The sequence below is a fragment of the Calypte anna genome, chromosome 17, assembly GCF_003957555.1.
Source record: "Calypte anna isolate BGI_N300 chromosome 17, bCalAnn1_v1.p, whole genome shotgun sequence".
NCBI classification, from domain to species: Eukaryota; Metazoa; Chordata; class Aves; order Apodiformes; family Trochilidae; genus Calypte; species Calypte anna.
Window position 1 is genome coordinate 1,871,476 of NC_044262.1, and position 18,070 is coordinate 1,889,545.

The window sequence follows — 18,070 nt, forward strand, 5'->3', positions numbered from 1 at the left end:
TAAACGAAATGCCTTTTTTTGTTTATTCTTTCCCACAGGGGTAGGGGTGAAGCTGTGTGGCTTTCAGGGTGGGGGTGGTTCAATGGGTGAGGTTCAATGCATCCCCTGAGGGTGATGGCTGGGGGGCTCCTGGGGGGCTGCAGCCACCACCACCCCCTTCCCCCAGGCTGCAGGGTGTGTGGTGATGGCTCAGATGGACACTTAGTGCTGGATGGGCCATGGAGGGTTTGGGGTGTCCCTAAAGAACCTGCCCGCCCTGGGGGAGTATGGGGGGAGCCCTGGGGCTGGTCCCAGGCTCCAGACCATGGGAATAGAACTCATCTGTGGGGCTGCAGCCTGGGTAGCTGAGACCCCCAGGGCTCTCTGGGTCTTTTTTATTTCCCCCCTGAGCCCCAGCAAGGTTTTGTGGTGGACTGATCCTTGGGCTGTGATGCTGGGACACCTCCAGCTAGAAGCTGGTGTTGGCTGCAGCCTGGGTAGCTGAGACCCCCAGGGCTCTCTGGGTCTTTTTTATTTCCCCCCTGAGCCCCAGCAAGGCTTTGTGGTGGACTGATCCTTGGGCTGTGATGCTGGGACACCTCCAGCTAGAAGCTGGTGTTGCCTTCAGCCACTCTCTGGAAAGGGCATGGGGGTGAGGGTTGGTGTGGGGTGAGAGTCACCAGCCCCAAAACATCTCCCTCCTATCCCAAGGCTCAGAGCATTGGGAGCTGATGCCCCAAAGCAGGCTGAGCCCTGCACCTCTGGAGGCTTCCCAGGCAGGATCCAGTTGTTCTGGGAAGTGGGAAGAGCAGAAGCAGTCCCTGCCTTCACCAGGGCTCTGGAGGTGCCTCACTGCCAGCAGTGCAGGTTTGGGATGAGGCTTTTCAGATATGGTTAATTTTGCCAGCTCTGGAAATGCCCAAATCCCTGAGGAATTTGTGCCCTGCCTGATTTGGCTCCAGGGTGTGAGTTCCCAGGAGCAGTGTCCTGCAAATGGCAGCGGGGAGGAAACCTAGAGGAAAAACTTGATGTGACCTTCCTGGGTTTGCCAACCTCTGCTTCAGTGTGCCAAACCCTGTCCCATCCTGTCCCCACCAGTGTGGGGTGTGCCTGGGTCAGACACAGCCCTGGGGACACACATCCCAGCATGAAGAAGGCAGGCACTAAGTGACCCAGCTGGTTTTTATCAGGAAAAAAGAAACGATTATTGTAAAACCATCAGCTGCAACCACTGGTGGTCTTGGGGGTTTCTCACCTGGGGGCCAAATCTCTCCCATGATAGGAGCTTGGGGCACTGCATGACACTGACCCACTGGTGCAGTTCACCCACACCTGGGATGCTGCAAAAACCTCACCCAGACATCTGCTTGGGGTGTCACAGGACTCAGCCCCATGACTTCTGGCTGCTCACCTTGTCCCAGGCTCCCAGCAGCTGGGCTGGGCCAGCCCCTGCCTCAGCCTTGGGTTTCCCATGGAAACACAGCATGCATGTCTGCACAGGACAGAGCAGATTGGGCCCTGGGACAGCCCCTTGGCAGGGAAGTTGGGCTGGGCAATGGGTACAAATGGCCCCCATGATGCCACCAGGCATCCTGAGGTCCCCCACATCCCATGTCCCCAGCTGTGGGAACACTCTGAGGGTGCAGCCCAACCCTAAGCCCTGGCCTGCCCCCTGTGCCATGGCTCTGCAGTTCTGCTCCCTGCAGAATCCAAGAACTCTAGGAACTCCAAAGACCTGCACTTTTTATTTGTTGGTTGGTTTGGGTTTGGTTTTTTTTTTCCCCCTTTTCTACCTTTGCTCCAATAAAACAAAACTATTGGATGATCTGGTGGCACAAGACCATTCCTCTGGCACCTTTGCATGTCCCAGGCTGCGTGTTGCTGTCTACCGGTCTCATTACGTAGGTGCTGTTGTTCCAAGAGAAACCAAAGCAAGAATTTGAACTTTCAAGTGCTTCCTGCCATTGTCTTTTGCTTTTGTTTGTGCTACTGACTCCAATACAGATGGATCGGGCTCCCCTCCGGCCGTGGGGACCATGGGAAGTCAATGCAGCCCAGTGAGGTTTGACAGCTTTGTCTTCTCTTCTATTGCCCTTCATCCGTCAAGCTCAGCCATCAGGGCTGAATCGACCAACGCATATGGATGGGGGGGAGGAGGTGGGATTTTATTTGAATTTCAGGGAGCTTAACAGAGTAAGTAATGAATGAAAAAGAAAGACGGCGAGCGGGCGAGCGAGAGGGGATGGGCTGTAATCAAAATTCAGGACATTTTAAATAGATGCTTTGTTGGGCACTTGTATGACTATGATAATGCTGCAGCCTGCAGAGCCGAATAGGAGTTACCTTTTCTTAAAAAAAAAAAAAAAAGAAAATCACAATCGACCACTGTTTGGTGCCGGGGAGGAGCCAGCGGCTCCCACTGCCCGCCGGGGCTGGCCCCTTTTCCAGCTTTCCTGTTCTGCCCCTTCTCACTGCTTTCTGGGCTCCAGCCCTGCCGTGGGGGTGAGCCCCTCTACGTGGGTGGGTGGCTGGGTGGCTGGGTGGCCGAGCAGGCTGCAATTGGTGGCACTGGGGATCCCCAGAGCATTGTGCAGGATGGAACAGCTCCTGGTTTCAACCCGTTTTGCTGCCAGTGCTTGGTGCTGGGCCTCCAGTGTAAAGGTCCCAGTCCCCAGGATGCCCTTGCTGGAGCTGATCTCCCCGTTCATAGAATCAGCCAGGTTGGATAGGACCTCTGAGATCACCAAATCCAACTCTTGGTCCACTACCACCGTGGTTCCCAGCCCCTGGCACTCAGTGCCACATTCAGTCTCTTCTTAAAAACTTCCGGGGAAGGAGAATCCACCCCCTCCCTGGGCAGCCCATTCCAATACCTGAGCACCCCCTCTGGAAAGAATTCCTTCCTAATGTCCAACCTAAACCTCCCCTGGCAGAGCTTCAGCCCATGGCCTCTTGTCTGACTGATAGAGCCCGACCCCCCCCTGGCTCCAACCTCCTTCCAGGGAGTTGTAGAGAGTGATGAGGTCTCCTCTGAGCCTCCTCTTCTCCAGCCTCAACACCCCCAGCTCCCTCAGCCCTTCCTCACAGGACTTGTGCTGGATCCCTTCACAGCCTCCTTGCTCTTCTCTGGACCTGCTCCAGCACCTCAATCTCCTTCCTGAGCTGAGGGGCCCAGAACTGGACACAGGACTCAAGCTGTGGCCTCACCAGAGCTGAGTACAGGGGCAGAATCCCTTCCCTGGACCTGCTGGCCACGCTGTTCCTGAGCCAGCCCAGGATGCCATTGGCCTTCTTGGCCACTGTGGCACACTGCTGGCTCATGTTCAGCTTCCTGGCAATCCAGACTCCCAGGTCCCTTTCTGCCACTCTGTGCCCAGCCTGGAGCTCCCCATGGGGTTGTTGTGGCCAAAGTGCAGGACCTGGCACTTGGCTGTGTTGAACTCATCCCATTGGAATCAGCCCAACTCTCCAGTCTGTCCATGTCATGTTCCTGTGGCATGGAGCTATTTTGGGGTCATCCAAACCACATCCCCACACCCTGCTGCAGGGTGGGAGCAGGGGCTCCAGGGCCAATGTCCCAAAAAGACTGTAGCCCACCCGGGTTGGGCTGTGTGGCCCCAGGGATGTTTCCATGGGATGGGACAGCACAGAGACCCTCTGCCTGCTCAGGGAGCTCTCACTGGGATGTCTCAGCATGGTTGCCCCTCAGTGAGCTGCGGCAAGGGTGGTGTGGCAGGTCCTGGACATTTCATTTCCTTTAATTATTCCTAAAACAATCTATCATCCATCAGGTGGCTGGAAGGCTCTGCTGGGGAGCTGGAGGCACTGGCTGCATCCTTGCCACATACCCTGGGGGATTCTCCTCCTGCTCCATGGAGAGGAGATGGGTTTTCCAGCCACCCAGCACCTCTGGGGACTGCCAGCTGCTGTGACACTTCTTGGGGTCTCTCCCTGATGCTTCAGTTCACAAGTCACAGTTGGGACACCCCAAGATCCCTGCAGAAAGAGGCATTCAGGGTGTCCCAGGGCAGCAGGACTGTGGGGACAGGAAGGTGCCAGCTCAGCACCCACCACCCTGCCTATCCTCACGACCAGGGGACAATGGGCAGTCTGGGTCAGGCCATCCTCCCCCAGCACAGAACCCGACCAGAGAGCCCTCACATTTCACCCTACTCACATTCACAGCTATAGTGACAACTCCGAACTGCCCCCCCGTCCACTTTTCCACTCACAGCTCCCCCTCATTCAAAGCCTCTGTCCTTTTAAGCTATTTTTTCCCCCTCCTATTCATTTCCCGGGCGCCTCGATCCTTTTCTCTCGTCTAGCCCCTCTCCCGGAGCAGCTGCTATGCTAATAAGCATGCGGCAGAAAAGGGAACGAGCCTTTGCAGGGGCTGGGGAGGAGAGAAAGACCCCAGAGCCCTCCAAATGCTAAATAAATCCAAGGCTGGAGCAGCATCTCTGAACAAAGAGGCTTGGCCTCCCCCCCTCTCTTCCCCTCTTCCCAATTCCACCACCTTTTCACATTCAAATCCATTAAACAGCGAGCAGAAAGACCCCGAGTATTCATAGCATTGCATTAAAGAGAAAGCCCCGTGGTCCCGCTCCATCCCGGCCGGGCTGGGGAAGGGGCTCAGCAACCCCACCGCCTGCCCGGGGGCTGCATCTGCTGCAGGCTGGGAAATGCCGGGCTCCATCCAGCCCCTCGGCATGGAGGAAAAGGGACAAAAGGCCCCTGGCCACCACGAAGGGAGATGAGTTGCCTTCCCCACGTGTTTCAGGTTTATTCCTCACTCTCTCTTGCCTGGTTCCTCATGCACCCCAAAGCTGTGCAGCTCCTGCAATGGTCAGGATGGAGCCCTGGTAGTGACATCAACCCATGTGGGATATGGCCAAGCACATGGTCACCTTCCAGACTCCTCTTTGTGCTGATACAGAGCAGCACCTTGTGCCTGTTGAGGTGCCCCAGGGTGCCCAGGAGATCTGTGCAAGACCAGGAGATGGGTTGGCCTCCAGGGTCTCCAGGTAGGACATGCAAGGACACCTCAAGAAGCAGAAGGAGCTTAGGTTAAGTGCTGCCATCACTCCCCCACCTTCCACAGCCTGAGAAGGAGCCCAGACACTGCCTCAGGTTCTACCCCAGAGACCAGACTGAGCAGGCAGGGTCCCTGTCACTGCTGCCTCCTGAGCACTGCACGGGACCATTCCATCCATGGCCCAGGTGGGACTCCTAACTCAGACAGCTTCAATCATCACATGCTAAAATTCATTATTTTAGAACATTTTTCAGTATTTGGCAATAAATGCCTGCTCTCTTGAAGCCCTGTGAGTCCAGCAGAAACTTGGATCCAGAGAAGAATGTGAAATCCTTCCTGGATGGGTGTCCCCATTTCCATCCCAGAAGACAGAAGACAATGCCCATCCTCTTCCAGAGAAGAGACACATCCTTCAGGCATTCCACCACCTTCTGCCAACCTTATCAACCTTAGCAGTCTCAGGGAATGAGATCTGAGGTCTTTGCACCAGAAAGTTTCTCTGACTCAGGGCAAAACAGGGAAAAGGGGTAGGAAATAACCAGTTTGGGCAGAAGAGACCTTCATTATCAGCATGAGGCACCTGCCCACTGGGTGAGCATCAGCCATGGTGAGACAGCTGGTTCTCATTTAGGGGCTGGTGGGCACATTGCTGTTGCCCTCAGCTGTGACTGGCTCTGCAGGAGACCTTCACCAAGACACCATCAGCTCCTTGCCAGTGGAGGAGCACAAAGGTCCCAGAAAACAGGAGCTCCCATCCCCATGGAGGAACCCAAGGGTCCTCCATGAGGACAACAACAAAATCCACCCTCCAGACCTGCACTGGGAGCACCTCAAAAACCTTGGCAAGTTCTTCAACGTGTGTGTGCTGGTGCTAGGGGTAAGTAAGATTGGTGAGAAGGTAAGTCACAGTCACCATGCCACATCTGCACCCAAACAGTGTGGCCACAGGAGCTTCTGAGAGGGGAAATTTACACCCATGGTCTTTTTGAGGGGTCTGCTGAGGCTGAGAGGATGTGGCTGGCACCACCATCTCTGACACCAAGGCTGTGGCACCCCAGTCCCTCTCCAGGAGATAAAAAAAGAGCTGAAGCAGTGGTGCCTGCCTTAAACTCCAATGCTGCAGGATGAGCCCCACAGGGTCTGCTGGGCCGAGGGCTGTGAATGTCCCAGAGACCCAAATTGCTCCACATCCCTCGGGGGGATGCCCCCAGCTGCCTCCTCATCCTTACAGGGTGGGGACACCATGTCCCAGGCTGGCCTGGCTGATCTCGGGATCATCCCGAGAAGCTCTACCTGCAGTGGCAGGTGGGACAGGGGTCCGGGGTGTCCCTCTGATGGGGACAAAGGTCCCTGCTTAGCGATGCAGGAATGCGGGTCGGGCTGAATGCTGCGGGGCGGGTCTGATCTGGTGCCCCACTAAGCCCCATTCTTTCCCAGCCGGTGCATCTCGTATTCAGGCTGCCGGCTCCTAAGCAGAGCGTCTTTAATCCTCCCCTTGTCTCCTCCATTCCCTTTCAGGCCTTTGGCCAATGGGAAGTGGATGAGCAGCTCTCTCCAGGAAGGAAATTAAAAGCGGGGAGGAGGGTAGGGAGGAGGAGAGCTCGGGGAGGGGGACTTGGAAGGGGAGACAATCCTGGAGTGGAGATGCCAGTCATCGGGGGCTCAATAGCCCCATTCACCCTGCCCAGCCACACAGAAAATCAGGGTCACCAGGATCCATGCCCTGCCTGGAGACAACTGTTGCTTTATTCTTTTTAATTGCTGGAAAACGCAGAAAAGTTCACTTGTGTGTGTGCCTGGCTGCGGCGGGGGCTGCAGAGGGGGGGTTGCAGGGGGGGTGGGTGAGGGAGGGATGGGGCAAGGCCGAGGCACAGCGAGAAGGGACACAAAAAGTAACTGCACGTGAGGGTGGGGACCACAACCCAGAGGCTCGGAGGAGCCATCTGTACTGCTGGGCTGGATGTGGCCAAGGCCTGCAGCCTCCCCAGGTGCTGCCCTGTGGATGGGTAACTGCTCTACCTGTACCCCCAGCATCAGCAGTGGGAGGAGAGGTGCCAAGCAGGATGCCAAGCTGATGCATCCCTCCCCTGCCAGGTTGCAGCATGGGCACAGGAGCTCCCAGTAAAGCAGAATGGTCCCAAAGATGAACCCAGAGGAGGATGCCCTGTGTTGGTCACACCTGGGTCTGTCACTTGTGCACGTAGGCCCTCCTGGGGCATTTCTGTGTGCGAGTGCCATGGGGAGGCCTGTTCCCTGCAGAGGCAGAGCAGAGGCAGCCAGCCCAGTCCCACTGCCTCCTGCCTCTTCCCTGTCACCTCCCCCAGGACAGCCGGGAGCTACAACAGCCCGGCTGCCAGCACTCTAACGCGATTCCTGCTTGGCAAAGCCGCGAGGCTGGTTCCCACTTCCCATTGCTACCAGTTTCATTGCCCATCCCTGCTGGTCCCTGCAGCTCATGGCCGCCCCTTCCCTCTGCCCATCACTATTGGTTTGCACTGCTCATCACTGCCCCGTCTCGCTGCCAGACCCTCCCGCCCATCCCTGCTCCTCCATTGCCCATCACTGCCCGTTCCTGCTGCCCAGGGATGTCCGAGCCCCCGTCCCGGTCCCGCCGCCGGGGTTCGGGCCGGTCCCTCATTCCTGACCGCCGGCTGCCACCTAGTGCTGGAAGGGCGGGGGACAGCGGGGTGGGACCTCGGTGAGGGGAGGTGTCCTCAGCCCGGGGGATGGAGCTTAGGGCTGCTTCTGGCCCGGGCTGAGCTCCTCTAGAGGGAGCAGCACAGGGGCGGCTGGTCAGGGGGGATGCTTAAAGAGATCTCTGCCTCACGTCCAGATTCCCCCCGTGGTCCCGAGGATGCCCCAGATGTGGCACCAGGACCTGCGTGTGAAGACAGCTCGGGCTGTCCCTGCCGGACCCCTCCCCGCACTGCCCGGACACCGCATCCATCGGAACCAGCACAGGGGCCGGTGGGTGAAAGTTCTGCCGGTCTGAGTCGGCTTCCAGCTCTGGGTCTTTCCTGTCAGTACCGGGCCGGGACCCGGAGCAGGGCTACTGCCCTTTGCTCTGTTTGCCTTCTGCCTCCTCTGTTTGGTTTCAGTTAATCATCCTGCAAAGGCAAACAGAGCTGGGGAGGGACATGGCTCACCTTGCCCACACCTGACAGGCTTCAGAGTGTTGGGGTGGTGACACCCACACAGCTACTGCCTTGGGACCCCAGGGAAGGGAGCCCAGAAGGGGAGCAGGCAGGGCAGAATTGGTCCATCTGGGGTCACCCTTCCATCCTCTCCTCTCTGCAGGGTTAGTCTGGGTGCACCCCCAGAGCTCTTAGCAGGACACGGGGCAGGAATCTGAATCCCAGGGTAAAATAAGGAAGACAGACAGGTCCTGGTCCAATGTCTGGGCCAGGCAGTGGTGTAGGAAGAGGGGAGGGTGAGGAGCTCAGCTTAATACATCAGGAGGATGCTCACCAGCTGTCTGCAAATCCCCACAGTGCCAAGGGCAGTGGAAAACCCTCTGGCCACATGGATCAGGGCCAGATGGCCACATGGCCAGGGCTGTGTGAGGCTACCAGCTGCCCCATGCCCCCCTTGCAGGCCCCCAAGTGAGGCTGTCCAGCCCCACTGGCTGCAGTCTGAAGGTCACACTGCTGCGCAGTGGGGACAGGGCAGAGTCCGGGATCCTGCCGGGTCACTGGGGCTCTGAAGCCACCAGCCACGATGTTTTGGGGTCTTCTTTCCCTCCTCCTCTTCGTCTTGGCCAGCGGGACCCCAGTTGGGGACCAGGATGAGGATATCCAAGTGCAGGAGAATTTTGAGGCCGAGCGGGTAACAGCGGCTTGCGGTCCCTTGATTCTGGGGGCAGAGGGGATGGGGGAAAGGTTTATTTCATTTTCCTCCAGAAAACGGCAATATGACCGTGCCTGTGTCAAGCTGAGCAGGACAGGTGTTGGCAGTGTACCCTTCCCTATGTGCTAGACAGGGGGTGCCACCCCACTGGCTCTCAGTGTGGCCTCACCCCTGCAAAGCCCCACGCAGGGTGGCTGGGTTGGATGAAGCACGTCTGTTGATCTGCCCACGAGGTGTTGACAGGGCCCATGGGCAGTATTCCTGCAGGATGCCAGCTGCCAGCCTCAGTCCCTGCCCCTGCCAGGCTCTTCACAGCTCCACATGTATGCCTGGGGCTGGGCTCCCCTGGGACACCTCAGGGAAGCACCAGCCTGATGCCTCCAGCCCTGGCCGGAGGTCAGGGGACCCAGAAAAATCCTGCTCAGTGCTGATCCACTTACCAAATCCTGCAGCATCCCTGTCACCCTGCACCTTCTCCCTCCAGTTGCTCCCTGGCTGTGAATATTTCAGTTCCTGATGTCCCTTTCTCCTCCCTGCAGATGTATGGGAAGTGGTACGACATCGCCATTGGCACCACCTGCAAATGGATGAAGAACTACAGGGAGAAGTTCAGCATGGGCACACTGGTCCTGAGCCCAGGCCCCAGTGCTGACCAGATCAGCACTGCCAGCACCAGGCTGCGGTATGGGGCACCCATGCAAAGCTCCCCCCAGGGGTGCTGCATCTCCCAGGGTCTGGGACTTGGTGCAGGGGGAAGGAGGGAGAGGATGTTGCTTGCTCTGGCTGGCACTGAGGCCCTGAAGAGGGGCTGGATTGGGCTCAAATACCCAAAGCCTTGGGCAGGGGTATTTCAGGGCTCCTGTGGCATGGCCTCAGTGCCCCAGACATGATTTTCATGGAATAAGCAGCAGTAATGAACACTCAGAGCAGCTGATTGTTTTCCTCCTCCCTCCAGGCAAGGTGACTGCACACGCGTCTCAGGAGAGTACCAGAAAACCAGCACCCCTGGCAAATACACCTACTATAACCCCAGTAAGTCATTCCTGCTCCCAGCCTGTTCAGCCCTGAGAGTTGCAGCGTGGCTGAGCAATTTTAACCAGCATGGCTGGGGAAGGGGTTCAGGAAAGCAGGGCTCAGAAGCTGCTCCACAGCTGGGGTTATTTCCAGCCAAATTGTGGAGTGAAGGTGAGGAAAGGGGCTGTTTCAGCACAGTCCTGGCATAGGACCAGGACGATGAGATGTTCCAACAGATCCCTTCTGTCCCCAAGGACCCACCAGCCATGTTTCAGGAGTGTTGGGGATATCTCAGTTGCACTCAACCCTTGGCTTCCAAGCCCATCAACTAAGAACAGGCTGGAGAGCCTGCCAAAAATCAGCTTTTGTCTTGAATTTGCTGCCTGCTTTCAGCCCCCAGCTCTGGGGCTGTCTTGCACTACCCTGTTTCTCCCTGAGAGACAAGAATTACGTCCCCTGTGCCTCTGTCTTGTGCAGAATGGGATATGTCTATCCAGTCCTACGTGCTCCGCACCAACTACGAAGAATACGCCGTCATTCTGCTGAAAAAGAAAAGCAGTTTTGGCCCAAGCACCACCCTGAAGCTGTACGGTACGTCTGGCTATGGCATCTGGGGGCAAGCAGGTTCCAGGGTGGGCCAGTGCAGCTGAGAAACACCACCCAAGGGTTCCTCGGGTCCCTTGGCTATGGCTTTGGAAGTGATGCCTCGGAGCAGCTCATCCTTGGCACTACAGAGGCTTAGAGCCACATCACAGACTGAACACCCAAACCATCCTGTTGTTTGGTATGAAGGTGGCAATGTCTGCTTAGAAGAACCCAGGCCCTGGAGTGGCCTGAGATGCTGCCTTTCATGATTGAGAGATGTTAAAATCACTTTGTCCAAGGCTTTGGTCAAGAATAATGGAAGAGAGATTGGGTAGGAGCAGGGGGCTGGTACTGGATCTGCTCACACCCTGTTCCCTTGCCCAGGGAGGAGCCCGGAGCTACGGGAGGACCTGATTGAGTCTTTCCAGCAGCTGGCTCTGGAGATGGGCATCCCAGAGGACTCCATCTTCATCCTGGCCAATAGAGGTAACCCACCATGAAGTACATGGCTCTCCTTCTGCCTGTCCCCTTGTCATGCCAACGGGCTGCTGGGGCTGCTCCTTCTCCATGTGTGGGGCTGGGGAGAAGGGAAGATGGTCAGGATGGAGGGAGGAGAGGCAAAGGCTTTGGTAGGATGGGATGGAAAGGAGACAAGGCCATATATCAGTCAGTGGGGTCCTTGTTCGGCTGCCAGGTCAATGCACCCACAACACTGTGTTGGGACAAGGATGCTGCACACTGCAGCATCCTGCTGCTTCCCATGAACTGGGTATTCCCAGGACCTGAGGAGATCCTTTCTCAGCCTGGATTCAGAAGGTGCTGGGAGGTGTGGGGGGTTGTTGGGCTGTGCTCCTGGGAGTGGGAGGTGAAAAGCAGCAAGAGAAGAAGAACATTGGGGTGAAACTAGGAGGGTGTCCCCTTTCCTGGGTCCTGTGCATGCATCATGCAGGACCACAGTGAGATTTGTCAGGACACTTCCCCTCTCCCACTGCTGATCTTCTCTCTTGTCATCTGGGCCAGGTGAATGCATCCCCCAGGAGACCACAGCTGCCCCTGAGGTGAGTGGTCCAGTCCAGGCATCCTGAGATGGATCAAGGCTGGGGACATCCCCTTCAAGCCAAACCTACTGGAGACCTGGTGTGTCCAGGGGTGAGACTCTGTGTGTATAGAACACATGGGTTGGGCAGCAGCTCCTCTGACCACCATGGGAGGTGATCTTCCATCTCCACAGACTCTTTGCCTCTGAGCCCAGACAGGCACAGGCTGCAGGGTGAGGGTCCTGGATCCTTTCCAAGTGGTAGGCAACAGTCCTTCCCTACTCTAATTTTTTTATGGGGTGAGAACTGTTGCACGTGGAGCCTGGTGTCTCCTTGCTCTTTGCCTGGCTGAGGGCGTCAGGCTACAGATCCCCTCTTCAGGGATGGAGATGCAGCTCAGCACCCCAGTGGTCCTTAATCCACAACCTCCCAAATTCACTGCATTGTGGTTAGAAGGATTTTCATAAAGGATGGGGCTTTTATAGGAGAAACAGCCCAGTTTATTTAAGAACACATCTGGAGGATGTACATCCCTTTGTCAACAAGAGGAGAAATTAATCCCCACGGGGCATGACTGGGGTGCTTTGGGTGTCTTTATCCAAAATCCACGACCCTGCTGCCCACCTGAGGTGAGCACAGGGCTGAGCAGTGTGAGGAGTGGGGGGCTCACAGGCTGCTGATCCAAGGTGAACAACAGGAGGGTTGGAGCCCAGGGCAGCACCCAACAGAACTGCTCCTGCCATAGCCCATCCCGGGAGCAGAGAGGGTCCAGGTAGAGCTCAGTGCCAGGGCAGGGGGTGACAAGGTGGGCAGCAGAGCCCCTGGGAAGGGCTGGCAGCAGCTCCGTGCTTCCTTCCCTGTGCAGAGGCTGAGGAGAGCGGTGCTGCCCCCCGAGGAGGGCTCGGCTGCGGGACCCCTGCCCACCTACATCGGCAATAAGGAAGGTAGGGCCCAGGGGAGGGGGCTGGGGGTCCCCCTGCCCCGCACCCCGTGTGCTGTAGGGACCTGTCGGGACCTGTCCCATGCTCTCTCTCCTCAGACTCTTGCCGGCTGAGCCGGAACCCCGGGCCCTGCAGCGGGATGCTCTCCCGCTTCTTCTACAACTCCTCCTCCATGGCCTGTGAAACATTCCTCTACGGAGGCTGCCTGGGCAATGGCAACAACTTCTACACGGAAAAGGAATGTCTGCAAGCCTGCCGGACCGAGGGTGAGCCAGGAGACAGCCCCGCATCCCTGAGAGAAGTGGGGGGGACCCTGAACCCCCTGCCCTCAGCTCATCCCCCTGTCCCCACAGCTGCCTGCAGGCTGCCCATCGTCCAGGGACCCTGCCAGAACCCGGTGACACGCTGGGCCTTCGATGCAGCTCAGGGCAAGTGCATCACGTTCAGCTACGGGGGCTGCAAGGGCAATGGAAACCAGTTCTACTCGGAGAAGGAATGCAAGGAGTACTGCGGGGCTCCTCTGCTGGCAGGTAACCCCAACCTTGCCTCTCTCCTCCCTGCATCCTGCCTGGAACATCCCTGCCCCAGGGAGCCAGGGCAGCATCCTGCACCATCTCCTGCCATGGTCTGGGACAGGGCTGCCTGGGGTTGGGATGAGGCTGTGATGGATCTGGGTATGGATCTGCCAGGATCCATCAGGATGGATCTGTCATGGGTCCGGGGTGGCTCTGTCATGGGTTTGTTATGGTTCTGGATCCAGTATGGATCTGGAAGGGATGTGGGATGTTCCTGTGTTGTGCCTGGGATGAGTCTGTCCTGAGTCAGGGGCTCTGATGGACTGAGGAATGTGGTTATATGGAAGTCTATATGGACTGAGGAATATGGAATATGGTCTGCAAATAGTGTCACCCAGAGGCCCGGACTGAACTTCCAAGTCCCTCTTGATAAGAGGGAGAATGGCCCCAAGCAGACTGGGGAACAGTGGGGTGCAGTGGAGGTGACAGCCCCTGGGCAGGGGAAGCCACGAAGGGAAAAAGAGGGGCTGAGAGATTTGTGGGGAATAGGGACCCTGACATCAAGTAAGGACCAAATGTGCATCCCTGGCCAGGCACCTCCCTGCTGTGCAGTGCCTGCCAGACCCTCCAGCTCCACTCAGTGCAGGTGCTTCCATACTGAAACACTGGGAAAACACAGCACAGATGGACAATCAGGATTTCAGGAGTGTGGAGGGGACCTCTCTGTACAGAGGGGCAAGATCAGGGGTCTTCACCCACAGCCAACCCTGGGCAAGCTTGCTCCCAAGGTGTAGGAGCTGGGTTTTTGCTGTGTCTCCATGGATGGGGGATGAGGCCATAGCACCACGTCCCAGGGCAGAGCCCATCTTTTATTATCCCATCACAAATATAAAATGGCATTAATGCCAATGTAGCAGGGGGTGAGTGGGACACAGAGTGACATGCCAGGACAGCACTGGAATACATGGAGGGCCTGGACCTCTGTGACTCAGAGGGACAAAGTGGGAAGCAGCAGGCATTGGGTGGGGGTCTGTGGGTCTGTCTGTCACCCCTGTGTCTGTCACCCCTGTGTCTGTCACCCTTGCAGAGGACGAGGAGTTTTTGCATCTGTCAAACTGACATGGGCAGAGGACAAGATGCCAGCACCCAGCACCAGGTTTAGCAGGAGGGTGCCAGCAGTGGCACAGGAGGTGCCTCCAGCAGTAAATGATAAATGTGACCAAAATGACAAATGTGACCAACAAGCCCAGTGTCTGTCTTTGAGCTGGCGGGGAGCAGGGTGGGGGGATCCAGGATGGGCAGGGGATGCTGTGAGGTTCTCACTGGTGGGGTGTTGGGGTGTCCCCCCTGTGTTGGGCTTCTGGGTGTTCCCCACTGAGTCTCTGTCCCCTCCTCAGCCTGATCCCCTGTGGAATTGGGGGAATTAGCTGGGGTTACAGTGGGGATGACAGGGTGTCAGAGAGGACCCTGAGAGGTCACAGTAGGGGAATGTGGAGGTTGGGGGTCATAGGTGTCTACAGTGGGAATTATGGATATTACAGTGGGTCATAGGGGGATTGTTTGAGGCCACAGGAGGCAAATAAGGGGTTGTGAGGGTTTAGGGTGGGAAACAAGGATGTCACAGGGGTTATAGAGTTCACAGGGGAGTTACTAGGGCTCCAGGAGGGAAGTGTTTTGGAGGGGAACCCCAGAGATGCTAAAGGGCACCAAGACGTGATTATAGAGGTTCTGGGGGTCACGGGGCAGCTCTGGGTGTCCCAGGTGTCCCAGAGTGTCTTAGGACAGGGTCCCAAGGTTCCTGGGGGTCAGGGGTGGGGGTCTATGAAGCCCACTGGAAGGGATTGCAAGGGTCTGGGGGAGTCCTGGGAAGGTCTTAGGGTCCTAGAACGCAATGATGGGGCTACGGAGGTCACATCAGGGGACCTCGGGGGTCTTAGAATCATAGAATTGGCTGGGTTGGAAGGGACCTCAGAGATCATCGAGTCCAACCCTTGATCCACCGTTGCGGTTGCTAGACCATGGCACTGAGTGCCACATCCAGTCTCTGTTTAAATATCTCCAGGGATGGAGAATCCACTACTTCCCTGGGCAGCCCATAGTCTTGGAAGGGTTCGAGGGTCCGTGGGGTTTTGCAAGGACTGTGCACGGGTGGGCCCTCTCCTCACCAGCCGCGCTCCGCACTCTATTGTCCCACGGCGGCCACCGTCGCCGGCCGCGCGTGCGCCCGTCCCGTCCCCAGCGGCGAAGCGGAAGAGGCAAAATGGCGGCGGCGGCAGCGGGAGCCCTGAGCCAGCTCCGCTCCCCGCGCCCGACCCGCAGCGGCAGCGCCCGGCGGGGCTGAGCCGCCTTCCCGGCCCCGTCTTCACCCCCACCTTCCCCTTCACCGGCAGCAGCCCCGCTTCTCCTCCGCGCCACCTTCCCGGCCCCGGGCCATGCCCGGTTAACGCCCCGGCCCCGGCACACGGCGGGCCCCGGCTGAGCCCCCTCCCCTCCGCGGCGGGCCGGGCCGGGCCGAGCCCGCACACCTCCGCTCTGCCGAGCCCAGAAAGCCCCTCATGGCCGGGCCGGCCCTGCCCCAGCCCTGATAGCCCCGTGAGCCTCCATGTCCCCCCCGGGGCCGCCCTGAGCCCCGCGGCAGCAGCAGCAGCAGCGAATCCGTTTCCCGGTGGCGCGGGTGTGGGAGCAGAAAGATGTTCTCGGCCCTGAAGAAGCTGGTGGGGTCGGACCAGACTCCGGGCAGAGAGAAGAATATCCCTGCGGGGCTGCAGTCCATGAACCAGGCTCTGCAGAGGAGGTTTGCCAAGGGAGTCCAGTATAACAGTGAGTCGGAACCGGGGCTCGGGGGGTCCCTGGGGGGCACTGCCAGCCCCGGGGAGGGGAGAGCTCTGCCGGTCTGTCCCGTCTGACTCCGGTGTCGTGGCCAGGGAGGTCGGAGGGACACTGAAACGTGTCCCTTCTGCGTGGGGTTCGCAAGGAAATGTTTAATAAGAGGTTCCAGGAGCGTGGGAGGAGGAAGGATGGGAAAGTTTTCTCTGGCTGTGCAGGACTTGGGAACTTGTCGTGCAGCCCTGTCCCCAGCCGATGGCAGCTGGCCTGACAGGCTGCCTGTGTTCTGCTGAGTGTGGCACAAGAGAGTTCCTTGTAAATCAGTTTTTGTCAGGTGAAGCATGGAGAGGGTAATTCCCCTGGGTGTGTGGGTGACCTTCCTGGCAGCCCAGGATAAGGATATTTATAATTGAGCTCGAGTGGTTACATGATGGGTGTCTGTTGAAAAGCTTGGCCCTGCCAGGCTTTAATAAAAGGTGGGGGATCCATCCTTTTCTGTGCCCTTGGTACAGCGTTTCCTCCTGGCTGTTTCTGGGGTAACGTTTGGGCTTCTCTCAGGGGACATTTTAAAAATTCGTTTTCCTTTCAGTGATGAGGTTTAGGGTTGTGGTTTTCTCTTGAAGCTCAGTAAAGGTTATTTCTAATGTAAGGCTGGGGGAAGGCCCTGGGAGTATGTAAAATACATCCTGAAGTAACAGTTGTGAGATGGGGACAGGAGTTGTGTCATCCTGGCTGAAAATAGGGATGGGACCAGAGAGCACTGTGAGGATCAGTTTGTGGGGATCCAGGCAGGGAAGTCAGGGTGCAAGGATGAGATTTCTGGTTGGGAAGAGGCTGGTCTGTCAACGTGGCACGGGATAAATTCTGTAAAGAACAGAGGAATTCTGCTGGAGGAATAGAGCTCGTGTTGGAGCTTAATCTGAAACTGTGTGAAGGGAGAGGTCAGCACTTTGGGCTCTGGGGCTTTGGCTTTGTTTAGGATGATCACTACTGACTGTGCTTTTGAACTGATATGATTTGAAGCTCTTTGCTTTGCTGGGGAGAGCATTTGGTGCTTTTATCCATAACACATCTGTTGGATATGCCAGGAGCCCTTAATTTAGAAAATCTAGTGTCTGAGCAAGCAGCCATGGACGTGAAGAGTGGCACAGTGGTGTTGTTAGGTTGCCAGTGAAAGAGGGGGGAGTGGGGATGAGGCTGTTGTGCTTTGGAACACAGCATTGCCTCGTTAAACACCTACCTGGAGATCTCTGGGTTGAAGTCTTGATCTCTGCAGAGTCTCCCTGGGCAGGGACTGCTGTGTCTCAGGCTGGGATCAGGTATCTGACCCCGGCTGTCAATTATGTAAGAGAAAGGAGTTGACTGTTCAAAGAGGGAACCTTTGTGCTGCAGACAGGAGGGCTCAGCTGCACCCTGCAGCTGGCACAGCAGTTGATGGGGACAGCTCTTTGTTATCTGTTGATGAACTGCGTTGTTGACAAAGGTGCAGAGATCTCTGCCTCTTTGCCAGGAATGCCAACTGCAGCTTTGCTGCATTTTGTCTCATTACCAAAAAGCCTGGGGAAAGCTTTTTGGGTTGTGCCCTGTTTTATCAGGATTTGTGTTCCAGTTACCACTTTAGTATTTGGAATAAATCTGCAGCTTTCTGTCACTGCCTTAAGGGAAGCTTTCCAATTTCCATAGTAACTCCTCCCAGGACTGCTTGTTTGTAATATCTAGAGGAGAGGGGCAGGCTGACAAGGGCTGCAGAGTACCTGAGGCTGCATTGGCAGAGGGGGATTCAGCAGGGTGAGGTTGTGGTCTCAGCTGGAGCTGGGCTGTGAGGGAATGTCATTACAAGGGCCATTGCTCAGGAAGGGCAGAGCTGCAAATCCTCTGTTGCCATTCTTAGCAAACACATGGCATTCAGCAGAGGAGTGCAGAAATGGGTTTGGTAGCCACTGCTAAAACCCACAGATCTTTCTAACTCCTGGTTCCCTGGAACTGACTAAACCTAAACCAAAGGGTGCTGTGCTGACTTTACAGAAAGGTTTCTTTGCTTTCACAGACCATTACTGCTAGGGGACTGAAGGCTGCTTCCTTCCCAGAAGGATAATCAGGATGTCTGGAGCTGGGTGCTGAGAGAGTGGGCAGCAAATGGCTGGGACATGGGCCTTGTCACCTGCCTCTTGGTGCCTCTCTGCAGAGCTCACAACAGCCTTCACACTTCCAGAACATTTTATAACCAGACAGCCCCCCTGTTTGAGGTGATACTGAAGGTTATTTGGTGTTTTAATGGCACTGAGGATTACC

At 56.9% G+C, this 18,070-nt stretch overlaps 2 protein-coding genes across 3 annotated transcripts in view; both read left to right on the top strand.

Moving 5' to 3' along the window:
• The first annotated feature begins 8,644 nt into the window (after positions 1–8,644).
• AMBP (alpha-1-microglobulin/bikunin precursor) lies at positions 8,645–14,196 on the top strand. 2 transcript variants are annotated; one of them, XM_030461394.1, is made up of 10 exons: positions 8,645–8,839; positions 9,400–9,542; positions 9,816–9,892; positions 10,352–10,465; positions 10,844–10,945; positions 11,480–11,517; positions 12,338–12,440; positions 12,536–12,703; positions 12,791–12,967; positions 14,040–14,196. In XM_030461394.1, exons 1-10 carry the CDS (start codon positions 8,732–8,734, stop codon positions 14,069–14,071), a joined length of 1,062 nt encoding a protein of 353 aa, XP_030317254.1. In that variant the 5' UTR covers positions 8,645–8,731; the 3' UTR covers positions 14,072–14,196. The 2 variants fall into 2 exon arrangements, with proteins under 2 accessions (XP_030317254.1, XP_008497537.1); XM_008499315.2 differs by having other exon boundaries at positions 8,648–8,839; positions 12,362–12,440.
• A 976-nt stretch (positions 14,197–15,172) lies between these two features.
• The window catches only part of RABL6 (RAB, member RAS oncogene family like 6), a 44,435-nt gene continuing 41,537 nt past the window's right edge, over positions 15,173–18,070 (top strand). Inside the window, exon 1 of the mRNA XM_030461220.1 lies at positions 15,173–15,772. Coding sequence (XP_030317080.1) covers positions 15,643–15,772 — 130 coding nt within the window. The 5' untranslated portion in view covers positions 15,173–15,642. The remainder of the gene's footprint in view (positions 15,773–18,070) is intronic.

Coding starts and splice junctions, on each gene's coding strand:
- AMBP (XM_030461394.1), top strand. CDS start 8,732: ATGTTTTGGGGTCTTCTTTCCCTCCTCCTCTTCGTCTTGGCCAGCGGG. Junction 12,441..12,535: donor CTACATCGGCAATAAGGAAG/GTAGGGCCCAGG, acceptor CTCTCTCCTCAG/ACTCTTGCCGGCTGAGCCGG. Junction 12,704..12,790: donor GCAAGCCTGCCGGACCGAGG/GTGAGCCAGGAG, acceptor CTGTCCCCACAG/CTGCCTGCAGGCTGCCCATC.